General features: G+C 40.8%; 2 protein-coding genes across 2 annotated transcripts; both read left to right on the forward strand.

The window, feature by feature from the left end:
• The first annotated feature begins 613 nt into the window (after window positions 1–613).
• On the forward strand, window positions 614–3303 carry LOC118842046 (protocadherin alpha-11-like). The gene is made up of 2 exons (XM_036749719.1): window positions 614–3029; window positions 3299–3303. Exons 1-2 carry the CDS (start codon window positions 614–616, stop codon window positions 3301–3303), a joined length of 2421 nt encoding a protein of 806 aa, XP_036605614.1.
• Window positions 3304–6132: 2829 nt separating this feature from the next.
• Window positions 6133–8547, forward strand: LOC118842047 (protocadherin alpha-12-like). The gene has a single exon (XM_036749720.1). It carries the CDS (start codon window positions 6133–6135, stop codon window positions 8545–8547), a length of 2415 nt encoding a protein of 804 aa, XP_036605615.1.
• Window positions 8548–14110: the final 5563 nt, after the last annotated feature.

Here is a 14110-nt window from a genome sequence, read left to right on the forward strand (position 1 = left end):
TGGAGGCATTGAAAATTTAAAAACGACAAAGTCCTAGGGCTCCTAAAGCTTAACATCTAGGAAGTTCTTCTTAAAAAAGAATGTGGAACAGAATTTCTGCGACACTTTTTTTCAAATGAAAGTAAGAGAATCTTAATATTAAGTACATATTTGCCAGAAGAAAGCTGTTAATTTAATACATACTTGGTTTTCATTAAGAAGGAATATGAAAGGGCTATTACGCTGTGCTTTCCGTCGTACCACAATTCAGAAATATCATATTAATAAATAAAACCAAAACACTCAAAGAAAGAGGAATTGAGAGGCACAATACAATATGGAGATATAAAAAGTTAGAAAAAATACAATTGATATGACTCAACAGACTGAATTTCAGACTCACCCAAATTACCACACGGTGACGCTGTCGCCTCAAATAAAACAAATCCTAAAGCCATGAAATCACTGCTCTTCTCCGGGTTTTAAAGGCACTTCATTGAGATTTCGCCAGCATCCGTGTTTTAAAACCCATACCACAGGAAACTAAAGACACTGGATTTCTCTTCCAAAGAATCTTGTTTCATTATAAACTGCAAATCACTGAGGAGAGAATTAGATAAATTTCGTGTTTACAATGGGATTTTCCGAGCTAGGCGGTCTGAAACGTCGGCAGCTGCTCTTCTCGTTTCTTCTCCACGTAGCCTGGGAGGTGGGGAGCGGCCAGGTCCATTACTCGGTGCCGGAGGAAGCGAAACACGGTACGTTTGTGGGGCGAATCGCACAGGACCTGGGTCTGGAGGTCGGGGAGCTGGTGTCACGCCTGTTCCGAGTGGTATCCAAGAGTCGCAAGGACTACTTGGAAGTAAATGCGCAGAATGGCATTTTATTTGTGAATTCTCGGATCGACCGGGAGGAGCTGTGCGGCCTCAGTCCTGTTTGCAGCATCCACCTGGAGGTGATCGTGGACAAACCGCTGCAGGTTTTCCATGTAGAGGTGGAGATCAAAGATATTAATGATAATGCGCCTATGTTTCCAGCTACAGAACAAAGGCTGTTCATTTATGAATCTAAACAGCCAGACTCCCGATTTCCGCTAGAGGGCGCGTCAGATGCAGATATTGGAGTGAACTCTCTCTTGACCTACAGACTCAGCCCTAATGAATATTTCACTTTGGAAATGCAAGCGAACAGCGAGAAAAGTAAAGCTTTGTCACTTTTGTTAAGAAAATCTTTGGATAGAGAAGATACTTCTGAGATTAATCTGTTACTGACCGCCACTGACGGGGGCAAACCAGAGTTCACGGGCACAGTTCAATTAAGGATCTCGGTGTTAGACGTCAATGATAATGATCCTGAGTTTGATCAGTCAGAGTACAAGGTGAAATTATTGGAAAATGTTGCAAACGGCACATTTATAGTGAAAGTCAATGCCACGGACCGGGATGAAGGAATAAATAAAGTTTTACAGTACTCATTGAGTTCGATAAAACCAAAGAGAAATGATTTGTTTAAATTAGATGAAAATACAGGAGAAATTAGGATCAATGGAAACTTGGATTACGAGGAAAATAAATTCTATGAACTGCAGATAGAGGCGACTGACAAGGGAAATCCTCCTATGGCGGGTCACTGCAGGGTTTTGGTAGAGGTCCTGGACATCAATGATAACGCTCCAGAGGTGGCCGTGACGTCACTATCGCTGCCGGTTCGGGAGGATGCCCCACCAGGCACAGTCATCGCCCTCATCAGCGTGTCAGACCCGGACTCGGGCGCCAACGGGCGGGTGACTTGCTCTCTGTCTCCCCCGGGGCCCTTCACGCTGGTGTCCACCTTCAGAAATTACTATTCTCTAGTGCTGGACGGCAAGGTGGACCGCGAGAGCGTGCCAGCCTATGAACTTGTGGTGGCTGCGAGGGATGGGGGGATTCCAGCTCTGCGGGCCACCTCCAGAATTTCTGTGGGCATTGGCGACGTGAATGACAACGCCCCTGCCTTCGAGCAACCCCTGTACACAGTGTTCGTGAAGGAGAACAACCCACCCGGGCACCACATCTTCACAGTGTCCGCATCGGACCCTGACGCGCAGGAGAACGCGCTGGTGTCTTACTCTTTGGTGGAGCGGCGGGTAGGGGAGCGAACTCTGTCGAGCTACGTGTCTGTGCACTCGGAGAGCGGCAAAGTGTACGCCTTGCAGCCCCTGGACCACGAGGAGCTGGAGCTGCTGCAGTTCCAGGTGAACGCTCGGGATGCTGGCTTCCCTCCTTTGGGTAGCAACGTGAGTCTCCAGGTATTCGTGCTGGATGAGAACGATAATGCGCCGGTTGTGCTGCCTCCTCACGCCGGCATTAGTCCAGTCACCGAGCTGGTGTCACAGTCGGTGGCTGTGGGCCATGTAGTGGCGAAGATCCGGGCTGTGGATGCGGATTCTGGCTATAATGCCTGGCTGTCTTATGAGTTGCTGCCGGAGGTGGGTGTTGGGCGCAGCCTTTTCCGAGTGGGTCTGTACACTGGCGAGATCAGCACGATGCGGGCCCTGGAGGAGTCAGATGAGCCGAGGCAGATGCTGCTAGTATTAGTAAAGGACCACGGGGAACCCATGCTGTCTGCCACAGCCACGGTGAGTGTGTCACTTTTGGAGAGTGGTCAGGCCCTTCAGACGTCTTCCGAGTTGGCTAAGAAGCCAGCAGCTTCATCCATTGTTAAAGGAACAGTCCTGGTGAATGTGAATGTATATTTGATCATAGCCATCTGTTCTGTGTCCAGTTTGTTGGTGCTGAGCCTGCTGCTCTATGTGGCGCTGCGGTGCTCTACGCCAACGCAGGGCATCTACGGGCCTGGGAAGCCCACTCTGGTGTGTTCGAACGAGGCTGGGAGCTGGTCGTATTCCCAGCAGCGGCGGCAGAAGGCTTGCTCTGGAGAAGGAACGGTCAAGAACGACCTCATGGCCTTCAGCCCCAACCTTCCTCCATGTCCCGTATCTTCCGATAGAGGACCGCAGGAGGCCAAGAAGGAATCTTTGGGCAAGGTGAGTCTTATATTCCAGCAACATTGTAGCAGGTTGACTTGTAGTTTTAAAATTCCTCCTCCTCTTCCTCTTCTTCTTCTTCCTCCTCTTCCTCTTCCCCCTCTTCTTCTTCCTCTTCCCCCTCTTCCTTCTTGCTCTTCTTTTTCTTCTCCTCCTACTTTTTTTCTTCTTGTTCTCCTCCTCCTCCTCCTTCTTCTTGTTCTTGTTTTCCTTCTCATCCTGTGTCATTCATGCACACATCTTCACATAAATGTTCCATAAAGAATCTTCTCAACTGCTTTACCCCTTTTCTAGGGTAAGCATTCTATGGGTACCTGTGCGGCACTTGGAAGCTCTTTTTCATATTTCTCTCTTTGTCCACATAATCATATCATCTTTTCTGATCATACTTTACCTTCGTCATATATTTTATGTCATTTCTGGCATTCATATCATTGCTCATAAAATGCTGTAGCCTACTTGTACCTACCGAGTGTCTCTCTCCATTGCCATTTGTGTCTCTTGTAATTTCGATTCTTTGGAGATTGTGGTATTCCACGATTTACAACCATATAGCATCACCAGAACAATATTCTTTTTTTAAAATGTCATTTTGCGTTAGGGGATGCTTGCTATTGTTGAAAATGCCATGTCGTTTCCTCAGTGGAATCCAGTCCAATATCTTCCTCCTTTTCAAAGCTGGATCTAGCTTATTGTCCATGTGCAGTCTCAGTCTAAACTATTTGTACTGAAGGAGTAGCAGAAAGGAATTTTCATAAACTGCTGTGTTGTTTTAGTACCTGGAAACCCTAGTGCCGTTTTGTTCCTGTAAAATATGTAATTTTTGAAGACATTGAAATTATTTCATCATAGCAATTGACATTTAATAACCAAATGCTGGGTTGCTATAGTCGTTTTTTTTTTTGAGGATGAGTCGCTGTCATTACCAATTAGTAAAGCACAAGAAACTTTGGCAAATTAGTGGAAAAATATTAAGTCTGTAGTTTCCAGTGAGACAGTCTAGAAATGTTCATTTGGATGAATGGATGCCACTTTTACTGGAGAAAGAAAGAGTTCCTTGTGAACATAAAAGAATCATGTTAAGGATTTGTATGTGCTTTTATTCGACTTTGTATAGCCAATCACTTGCAAAGTTTGGCTAACTTCGAAGTACTCATTTGCAAATTTAGAATCTTTTTCAGTGCCGCTCTTGATAGTCACATTCATAGCCCATGTATGCCATTCAAATCTTCCTGCTTGTTTTTCACTCCTTATAGTTTAGCTATTTAAGCTTTACCTCATAAACTTGGTGTTTCTTTTTGGTGCTTGAGTTTGTTTTACATTGTAATGACTTCTTGGCCATAGATGATGTCTGTATTTCTATTACATTGTCTTAACCATGAAGATTGTAACTTAAATGATTTTTTGATGAAAAAAGGAAGTACAGTAAAACTTCATTTGCATTGAAATATATGTTAAAAAGAAACAATTTTTCTTAGCTTCAACATTTTACTCTGAATTTAATAACTTCTGATAGTCTATATTTCACCTGATCTTAAGGAGCCTTTTGTTTTGTTTTTGTTCAGAATTGACATCATAACCAGATACTGTCTGAAGTCATATAGACTCAAATAAGAAATAAATGCATCTTTAAAAATAATTTTCAGTTTGATCAAAGTTTCATTCGTAATTTCTTTTAAGATCTTTTCTCAAAGTACAGAACCTATGAATTACCTGCAAATAGGTGTCAAATAACTGAAAGAAAGTGGAGAATTCCGCTTCTCTTCTCATGGTTTCATTTCCTCCTATCAGTAGCAGATCCTATTTTGTTCTTTCTTTTCCTTTAAGAATGATCTTGAAGAAGGCAAAGCAACGAAGGTCTTTGGAATGATCTTTGCTTTGTCATCCTAATCCTAGGTCTCCTCTGAAGAAACCATGTAGGTAAGCACATAACTAGACTGCAGGGAATGACTATTTAGTACCTTCAGTGACCTTCTTTATTAATGGTTAATAAGTACTTGACTGTTAATTGATCTAGAAGGTGGCCATTTGACAATAAACAGAAACTCCAAGGAGAGGATTTACTGTGGGTATCGCATTTCAAAACTTCAAACAAAGAGATGTTTTAAGACTTCAGCCTAAGGCAGCATGTTTGAAGACCCAGTACTCTCACTGAATCTCAACTTGTAGCAAATAAATCTTTTGGAAAAAATCGACTAAGAACAAAGGAAACACTTCGTATTAAGCTGACCCATCTAAGTAACAAAGAATACAAGTGGATTCACTGTCTATATGACAGGATGGGAATGTTTATCAATTTTATACCTAGAAAAAATATTTCTAGGTTTTAGTAAAAAAGTTTTTAAAATTAAGGTTTTCATTTAATAACTTGTTTTTAAATTTAAGATAATATTGAATCACTTTTAACCAGAAGTCATTGTTCAGTGATCTTCAATAACAAATCAGTCATTGGATTTTCTTTCCTACTTTTGTACAATCAATCACATTAAAATCGTGTAGTAATAGATTTGGATCTGGAAGGGACGTTCGAGTTAATCTAATATAGAACTCTCATTTTACACATAAAGTCAGTCCATTAAGTGACCTGCCCAAGGTCAAACAGGCAGCACCAGCAGTGCAACAATTCCGAAGCAATCTTCTCACTTGTGCCACTCTGCCTTGAGGTATTTTGAATTTTTTAGTAAATTTGAAATTTATCTATGAATTTCAAATGAAAGGAGTTAACAGGACATTAAGACAGAGAAAACAAATTTTATATATCACTTGAATTCAGAAAATGCTATAACTGAATGGATCTATATTTAAACGGTTTAGAAGTAAAGGCAAAACTAATGAGACATAGATATTAAGGTGAAAAGCATAAACCCCACATAAAGAAGAAAATAATTCTCTTTAAAAACTTACACAAGTAGGCACATGGTGTCGCTGTCCACCCAAAAGGTGAGGGAAATGAAAAATTATACTCCCTTCTTGGATATTGTGACCAATCATAGGAGGATAGGAGACATTTTGGTGGAGGATGCTTGATAGTTTAATGACAATATATTTAAGGAAACAGACAAATTGTGGATAAGCAGCCTCCAAGCAATTATTCTGCTTACTCCACTAATAATCCATCAGCCCGAGTTATGGGGGTTTCCCAAAGAGGCGGCCTGGGAGCCCGGCAGCTGGTGTTCTCGATTCTGTTCGGGACAGCCTGGGAGATAGCAAGCAGCCAGGTCCATTACTCGCTGCCGGAGGAAGCGAAACACGGTACATTTGTGGGGCGAATCGCGCAGGACCTGGGCCTGGAGGTCGGGGAGCTGGTGTCACGACTCTTCCGGGTGGTGTCCGAGGGCCGCAGGGACTACCTGGAGGTAAACGTGCAGAACGGCATTTTATTTGTGAATTCTCGGATCGACAGGGAGGAGCTGTGCGGCCGCATCCCTGTTTGTAGCATCCACCTGGAGGTGATCGTGGACAAGCCTCTACAGGTTTTCCACGTGGAGGTGGAGATCAAAGATATTAATGACAATCCGCCTGTGTTCCCGGAAAAACAACAAAACATATTTATTTCAGAATCGAGACTCCTAGACTCGCGTTTTCCACTAGAGGGAGCGTCAGATGCGGATATTGGCGCAAACTCTCTGCTGAAGTACCAACTTAGTCATAATGACTATCTTACTCTGGAAATGATAACTAAAAACGACAAAAGAATATTGCCTGAACTAGTATTACATAAATTGTTGGACAGGGAGGAAACTCCAGAAATCCGTTTGTTACTGACGGCCACTGATGGGGGAAAACCTGAGCTCACCGGAACAGTTGAGCTACTTATCACAGTCTTGGATGTCAATGACAACCCTCCTAAGTTTGATAAATCTGAATATAAAGTTAAACTCTTTGAAAACTCACCAAACGGGACTCTAATGATTAAACTTAACGCTTCAGATTCCGACAAAGGAATCAATGGAGAGATTTCTTACACAATTAAAAGGATTTCACCAGAAAGTGAAAAATGCATGTTTATTATGAATTCAGTTACTGGAGACATCCGAATTCATGGCGAGCTCGATTTTGAAGACAATGATGTATATGAAATCCAGGTAACAGCCACTGACAGAGGAGCTCCTCCCATGGCAGGTCATTGCACAATCTTATTGGAAGTCGTGGACATCAATGATAACGCCCCTGAAGTGTCAGTGACCTCCCTGTCACTGCCAGTCTTAGAGGATGCCCCAGCAGGCACAGTCATCGCTCTTGTTAGTGTGTCCGACCGAGATTCTGGAGCCAATGGTCAGGTGACTTGCTCGCTGTCGCCCCTGGGGCCCTTCACGCTGGTGTCCACTTTCAGGAATTACTACTCGCTGGTGCTGGACAGTTCTGTTGACCGTGAGAGCGTGCCTGCCTATGAGCTAGTGGTGACTGCGAGGGATGAGGGGACGCCAGTGCTTTGGGCCACGGCCAGAGTATCTGTGGACATCAGAGATGTAAACGACAATGCACCTTCCTTCGAGCAGCTTGTGTACACGATATTTGTGAAAGAGAACAACCCACCCGGACATCACATCTTCACAGTGTCCGCATCAGATCCAGATGCGCAGGAGAACGCGCTGGTGTCTTACTCTCTGGTGGAGGGGCGGGTTGGGGAGCGTCCGCTGTCGAGTTATGTGTCTGTGCACTCGGGGAGCGGGAAAGTGTACGCCTTGCAGCCTCTAGACCACGAGGAGCTGGAGCTGCTGCAGTTCCAGGTAAGTGCCCGAGATGCTGGCTTCCCTCCTCTGGGCAGCAACGTGAGCCTGCAGGTGTTCGTGCTGGATGAGAACGACAACGCGCCGGCTGTGTTGCCACCGCACTCTGGCGATAGCCCAGTGACCGAGCTGGTGTCACAGTCGGTGGCTGTGGGCCATGTGGTGGCGAAGATCCGGGCTGTGGATGGGGACTCTGGCTATAATGCTTGGCTATCTTATGAGTTGCTGCCGGAGGTGGGCGTTGGGCGCAACCCTTTCCGAGTGGGTCTGTACACTGGCGAGATCAGCACGACCCGAGCTCTGGAGGAGTCAGATGGCCCTCAGAAGATGCTGCTTGTCTTGGTAAAGGACCATGGAGAGCCTGCCTTGTCTGCAACGGCCACAGTCAGTGTGTCCCTTGTGGAAAGTGGACTGTCGGTGAAGGCCTTGTCTTTCAATGCTGCAGCAGCAGCAGCTGCTGGGCCCACACCTGAGGCAACTCTGGTCGATGTGAATGTGTATTTGATCATAGCTATCTGCTCGGTTTCTAGTTTGTTGGTGCTGAGTCTGCTGTTGTATGTGGCTCTTCGGTGTTCGGTACCCCCACAGGCTGTGTATGGGCCTGGGAACCCCACACTGGTGTGCTCTAATGGGATGGAGAGCTGGTCTTATTCCCAGCACCGACCACAGAAGGTTTGCTTTGGAGAGGTCTCCGCCAAAACTGATCTCATGGCCTTCAGCCCTAACCTTCCCCTGTCAAATGAGGAGAGTCAGAATCCCTGTCTAATTGTGAGTTACTTATTCTTCAATTGCATGTTTTTAATCAAAATTTAAAATTTAGGATTTTTTTTATGCTGATGATTAACTTCAAACATATTCCATTCTTAAATGGAGGTAACTGGTCCATAATGGTTGAAGGTCTTTATATTTGATGAATCTCCAGGTCCAAAGCTGTCATTAGGAAATCTTAAATAATGAAGGCTTTTAAACTTCTAGCTTTATATTTAATCTTTGCCTTTTATTTTGTATTAATTTGTACTTTTTTATCTGTTTTTTCAAATGTTGCATTTCTCAGTGGGTTAGTCATAGGTTCAAATGATTTTTAAAGGAACATGTATTTTTTTTAATCTATAAAGGGGTTGTGGGTTTTTGTTGTTGTTGATCATGCCTGTTTTACCCTCAGTGGCATTCTAGAGACTTTAAGATCCCAGTATATATTCACCAATGCAGGCAATTGTACACCCCTTGGTATTGCATAAGGTAATTAATGCTAATATTTTTCCATTTATGACTCCAGAGAAACAGAGGAAGGCCCTCAGCAAGTTGGGTGGACCTTCTGTGTCTAGTTTATGGGAGGGCATAGGCAAGAATCACAGAGAATAGGCAAATATGAATAGATTAACAAATGATATCTGGGGAGGGAATGACAACATCATGAGATCACAAATCATTGCAGTATTATAGGAATTCAACTAGCAAAGCAAAGCACTGACTAGAAGAATATGGAAGATAAAATTGGAATCATTATTGTACCTCTGGGTTATGATAAATTAGATTATGTTTAATCCCTAAATGATAGTCCAGGAAGAAATTAGGCTCTTAGTTTGGCTTCAAACTCTTTCAGGATATCCAGTACAATCTAACATATATATACACCTACTACTGGCTATTAAGCAGTACCCCCAAAATCTTAGAGAATGGACCTTCCTAAGCATCTAATTAATAAGATTTCTCATCTTAAATAAAGTGAATAAAATAAGGAAAGTTTAGAAAATCAGAGAGAGGATCTAATAAATTGGCCCCAGGCATGCCTTTGGAAGGAAGTAATTCCTATAACATTCTGTAAGATATGAAGACAAAATGCTTTAAAATTCAGAAAGATGTAGGAAAGCAGGAGAATCTTGAAATGCCTCAATCATGGACTAAATTAATTTATTAATGGGAAAATGAATACTTGAGGGAGGTGTCATTTGCTTAGTGTGTTGGGAATCTTCACTAAGGTAAACCACATCCTGTATGTGACTTTTGTTTTTAAGTCCTGGAAGGTTGTCTAAAGTATATACAGGGTAAGTAACTCATCCAAAGTCAAATAACCAGCAAATGTAAGAGACAGGAATTAAATGCACATTTTGACTCTAGAGCCAGCATTCAATATATTCCATTACTCTGTCTTCATACAAGACACATTCAGTTAAAATTCCTTAGGGAATATTTAGATGATAATTTTCTTTAAAAGCTTGGCTGAATGCATATATGTCGATAGAAACTTGGAGGGAGTGATAGAAAATTTAAGACATTATGTGAGTAAAAATTGATAAATTGAAACATAAATAGTTGCGAAGCAAGTTTAACTGGTTGCAGTGATGTTTAATGTTCATTCTAAATTATTAAAAAAAAACCAAAAAGAAAGATAAAAAGATTGGCTAACATTTGAGATTTTCTTTTAAGAAGTTGATGAGAATTTTCAGTTGCTGATGCTTTTTGTGTGAGGGTGGTAAAGGGGAGGAATCTGAATAACTTTTGTATATCTAGTACCCAATCTTACAGAAAAATCCAGCTATGCTATTCTGATTCAGTGCACTAAAGATTGCTGTGGTCATTTCAGACTAGGGAGATAGGGATCAGTATTTCTTATTGAATATTTTGGCCATAACTTGAAAGTCGCCTGAACTCCAGAAAGCTGAGTTTCAGAGATGACTTAGCTATTTGAAAGATAACAAGTAAAGAGTAAGTTAAAAGTTGTATATAACTTATACTAGGAATTATAAAGAGTACTATAAAATACAGAACATAAATAATTAGAATATGATGGAAGAAATAGTTCTATGCCTTGTGCTTGTCAAGAAGAAATGCCAAATTCTATTTTTTATGAAAAATTGGAGTCAAAGTTCTATAAACTAGGTACCAAGCTTGTTTCTTCATCTTATATCAACATTTCGAACAAGCTACTTTGGAAAAGGATGTTGAGCAATGCTAAAGACTCACTGTAATGGATGGAGATAAAGAGACCTGTACACATGAGATTATTAATCATTCTGGAGCTCAGTTTCCCCTTTTCTGAATTAAAATAGCATTCTCTGGCAGTATCTTTCTTATTTTTTACTTCCCACTGAATATTTTATCTGGATGTAGGGTAGTCTATTGCAGGATCCATTCTCAGGCTTTATAACTGTCAGGAGACGGGGAGAACTTTAGAGATTAACCCAGTTGTAACTTCTTGTAGAGCTGAGGTGTTCAGTAGTGTGGTTGCTGGGCCTGGAAATCATTGCAATTGGACTAAAATTGTACCAGACCCTCACTAGGCCACTTTCCTCCGATGTCTCTCATTAACTTGGGACAGTGCTCTTTTTGAGGGAAGACTTTGTAGACAAGAACAGAAAAAAAAGCAGGATGTAGGGGGGAAACCATCCTTTTTTTTCCTTTTAATATCTCCCCATCTTCCTCCATTAAGTATGTTTGACCCAACATTCTCTAGGTTCTAAAATTTGTAAATCAGATTCCATTTGATCTTCATGAGATCTTGCATGACAACTGAAGCAAAATGCCAGGTGAGCAGTTAAGCGTCTGATGAATAATACAAATTTTGTTAAATTAGTAGACTCCATTAATATAGCTACATTAGTAACTGTATTTTATTTATTGCCAACCTAGAGTCCCCAAAGTATTAATATTCCTTCAAAAAGGGTTGGAGTTGTTCCTGGGAGAAAATATATTCCACTCATGGACAAAAGCACCATCCACTATACACTACTCTGGACTTTTTCCTTTTGCAAGCAGAAGTTGCTAGTTGTTTCCTCTTTTGGGAACAAAGCAGAGATGGTTCTCTTTGAAATGCTCCTTTGAGATTTTCAGATCTCTCCTAGTACTATTCTATTTCATAGCATAGCCCTCTGTATGCTAGTCTTAACTCTCAGTTCAACTAAATTCAGTGTCTATCATGTGCCCAACGTAGGCAATGACAACAATTGGATGTATTTTTGGATCTGTGTTCTAATGGATATGGATCCTATATTGCAAATTTCAACATAGATCTTCTGTAGGATTATAGACAGAACTAGAATTTTCCTTAGCAGCTGTCTAGTTCAATCCACTTATTTTTTCCAGATAAAGCAATTTAACCCAAAGGGTTGGCAGATTTGCCCAAGGTCCCTTGGATAGCAGGTAGTAGAGCCAGATTTACAACATAGGTCCTCTGACTCCAAATACAATACTCTTTCTACTGCTCTACTGTCCTTGAATCTTCATGACTCACCAATAAGTTTTTACTCAATGTGCTGGGGATCTTCTTCTGGGTCTGTCAGTAATTCAAAGGAATTGGTTCAGTATTCAGTCTGAGATGAAAAAACAAGTTCCTTGTCTTTAAAAGAACTTAAAGTCTAATGGTACAAATAGAACAAATAAATATGGTTCAAAATTTAAAATGTTGGTGGTGGGAAAGGGACCTCATTTTATTTATTTTTGTACCTCCTTAAACATCTAGCATTCTTCTTTGAATATAGCATGCAATTGATAAATATCTGCAAAATAGAATTGTGATGAATGCTATCCATCAGCAGTATGTCTATGGGAAAGGAAGAATGGCAGTTCCTAGAAGAGTGAAGATGAGTTCATCAAATTTTTTAAATTTCCTTTCTTGGGATGTCCTGGAGGTACAAAAGTTAAATGATAGAAGACCCACTACTGCTTTACCAATGATCAGGACTCACCTTCCCTGGGGAGAGTTGTGCATTTGAAATGCTTACATGTAAGACTGAATCTGGCTTAAGCAGGCAAATGCCAAGTGTATGTGGGTGTCTTGCTATGGTTCCTCACCCCCTACAAAAATATGTAATGACACACGAAACATCCTTGTTATATAACTTTTCATGAAGGAAAGACACAATTAGGCTTAAATTTCCAGATTATGTATTGTTTTCTGAATGAGACTACTCAATGTTCAGAATAAATGATTCAGGGTGTCCTATATCTTCATAATCAAGATGATAAGCAAGTAAACTGGAATTAGTTTGGAAACATTTAAGCACTGAGAATTGATTTGTATACAAATGAGATAATTGAATTAGATAATTAAAAAAATTTCACTGTGCTTGATCATATTTTCCTTTTGATTTGTTCTTCTATTACATAGAATAAATCTGGTAAGGTAGAGGGTCCAAAAACATAATACAATTTTCCTTAGACTCATTTATTGGATTCTACTGTTTGGAATGTCTATAGAAGGCTTCCTGGAAGTAGAAGACCAACCAAGAATAATAGTGATATTGATGATAATGGTATCTAAACTTAATATTGTGCTTGAAGGTTTGCAAAGAACTTTAAAACATTATCTCATTTTATCCCCACAATAACTCTGAAAGGTAGGTGCTATTAGTATCCATATTTTACAGATGAGGAAACTAAGGCAAACAGATCGTGTGACTTTGGCCGGGGTCTCACAGATAGTAAGTGTGTGAGGTGGAATTTGAACTTGGACTAGCTGCTTTGATAAAAGCAGCTCAAGAAACAAATCATTCTGAAGGATTTTAGTAACATATAGCACTTTAAGTTCCACAAAGTTATTTATTCACATTATCTCATTCAATCCCCACAACAACCTTGAGAGGTAAGTACTAAAAGTATCATTATCCCAATTTTAGAAAGGAGAATATTGAAGCTCAAAGACTTTGTAACCTGTCTATGATCATTCAATGTCTATCACATCTCACTGTAGATACCTAAGAGCTTACATCCTTTATAATTTTAGAATATTGCCTTTTTAAAAATAAATTTTATACATAGATAACAAAGTGGGAAAGGTTATGATCCCAGGAAAAAATTTGATCACAATTTTAAATAAAGAAAATTTGAAGGATCACTTACCATTCTTCTTTCTCTGAGAGTACATTCTCCTCAATCTGATGGGAAGAAATGCTATTTTATTGACAAGACCTAAGGAAATGTGAAAGGGACACTCATCCAAGTACTATACCTGTGACAGGAACACAGGTAGAATGATTTCAGTTCTCCTGAAACGATTTTTCAGAGTAACTAGCCCCACTGGGCTTCCCAGTAAGACGTTCAGGACACTAAATGCACGAACAGTTCTAGAAGTGTATAGAGAGAGACAAGCTCTTCATATTTCTAGTACAAAAATATTCTATGGAACAACAATGAAGAGGAAGAAAACAGGGATTTATCATCTCGAGAAATGAAACCATTTCTTCAAAAGTAGTAGAAGTCAAAAGTCAAAGGTGAAAATATCAGACGTGTAAAGGAAATTCCACATCAACTGAGAAGATGGAGATTTGCTTACCATTTTAGTTATACATTCATGCACATGGTGTCGCTCTTCACTGAAAAGGTTTGGTGAAGAAAGAAACCGGCAGCTTCTTCCTGAATCCGGCTGATCACGGAGCAA

This window comes from Trichosurus vulpecula, chromosome 3 (genome assembly GCF_011100635.1).
Source record: "Trichosurus vulpecula isolate mTriVul1 chromosome 3, mTriVul1.pri, whole genome shotgun sequence".
In the NCBI taxonomy this organism is placed as follows: Eukaryota; Metazoa; Chordata; class Mammalia; order Diprotodontia; family Phalangeridae; genus Trichosurus; species Trichosurus vulpecula.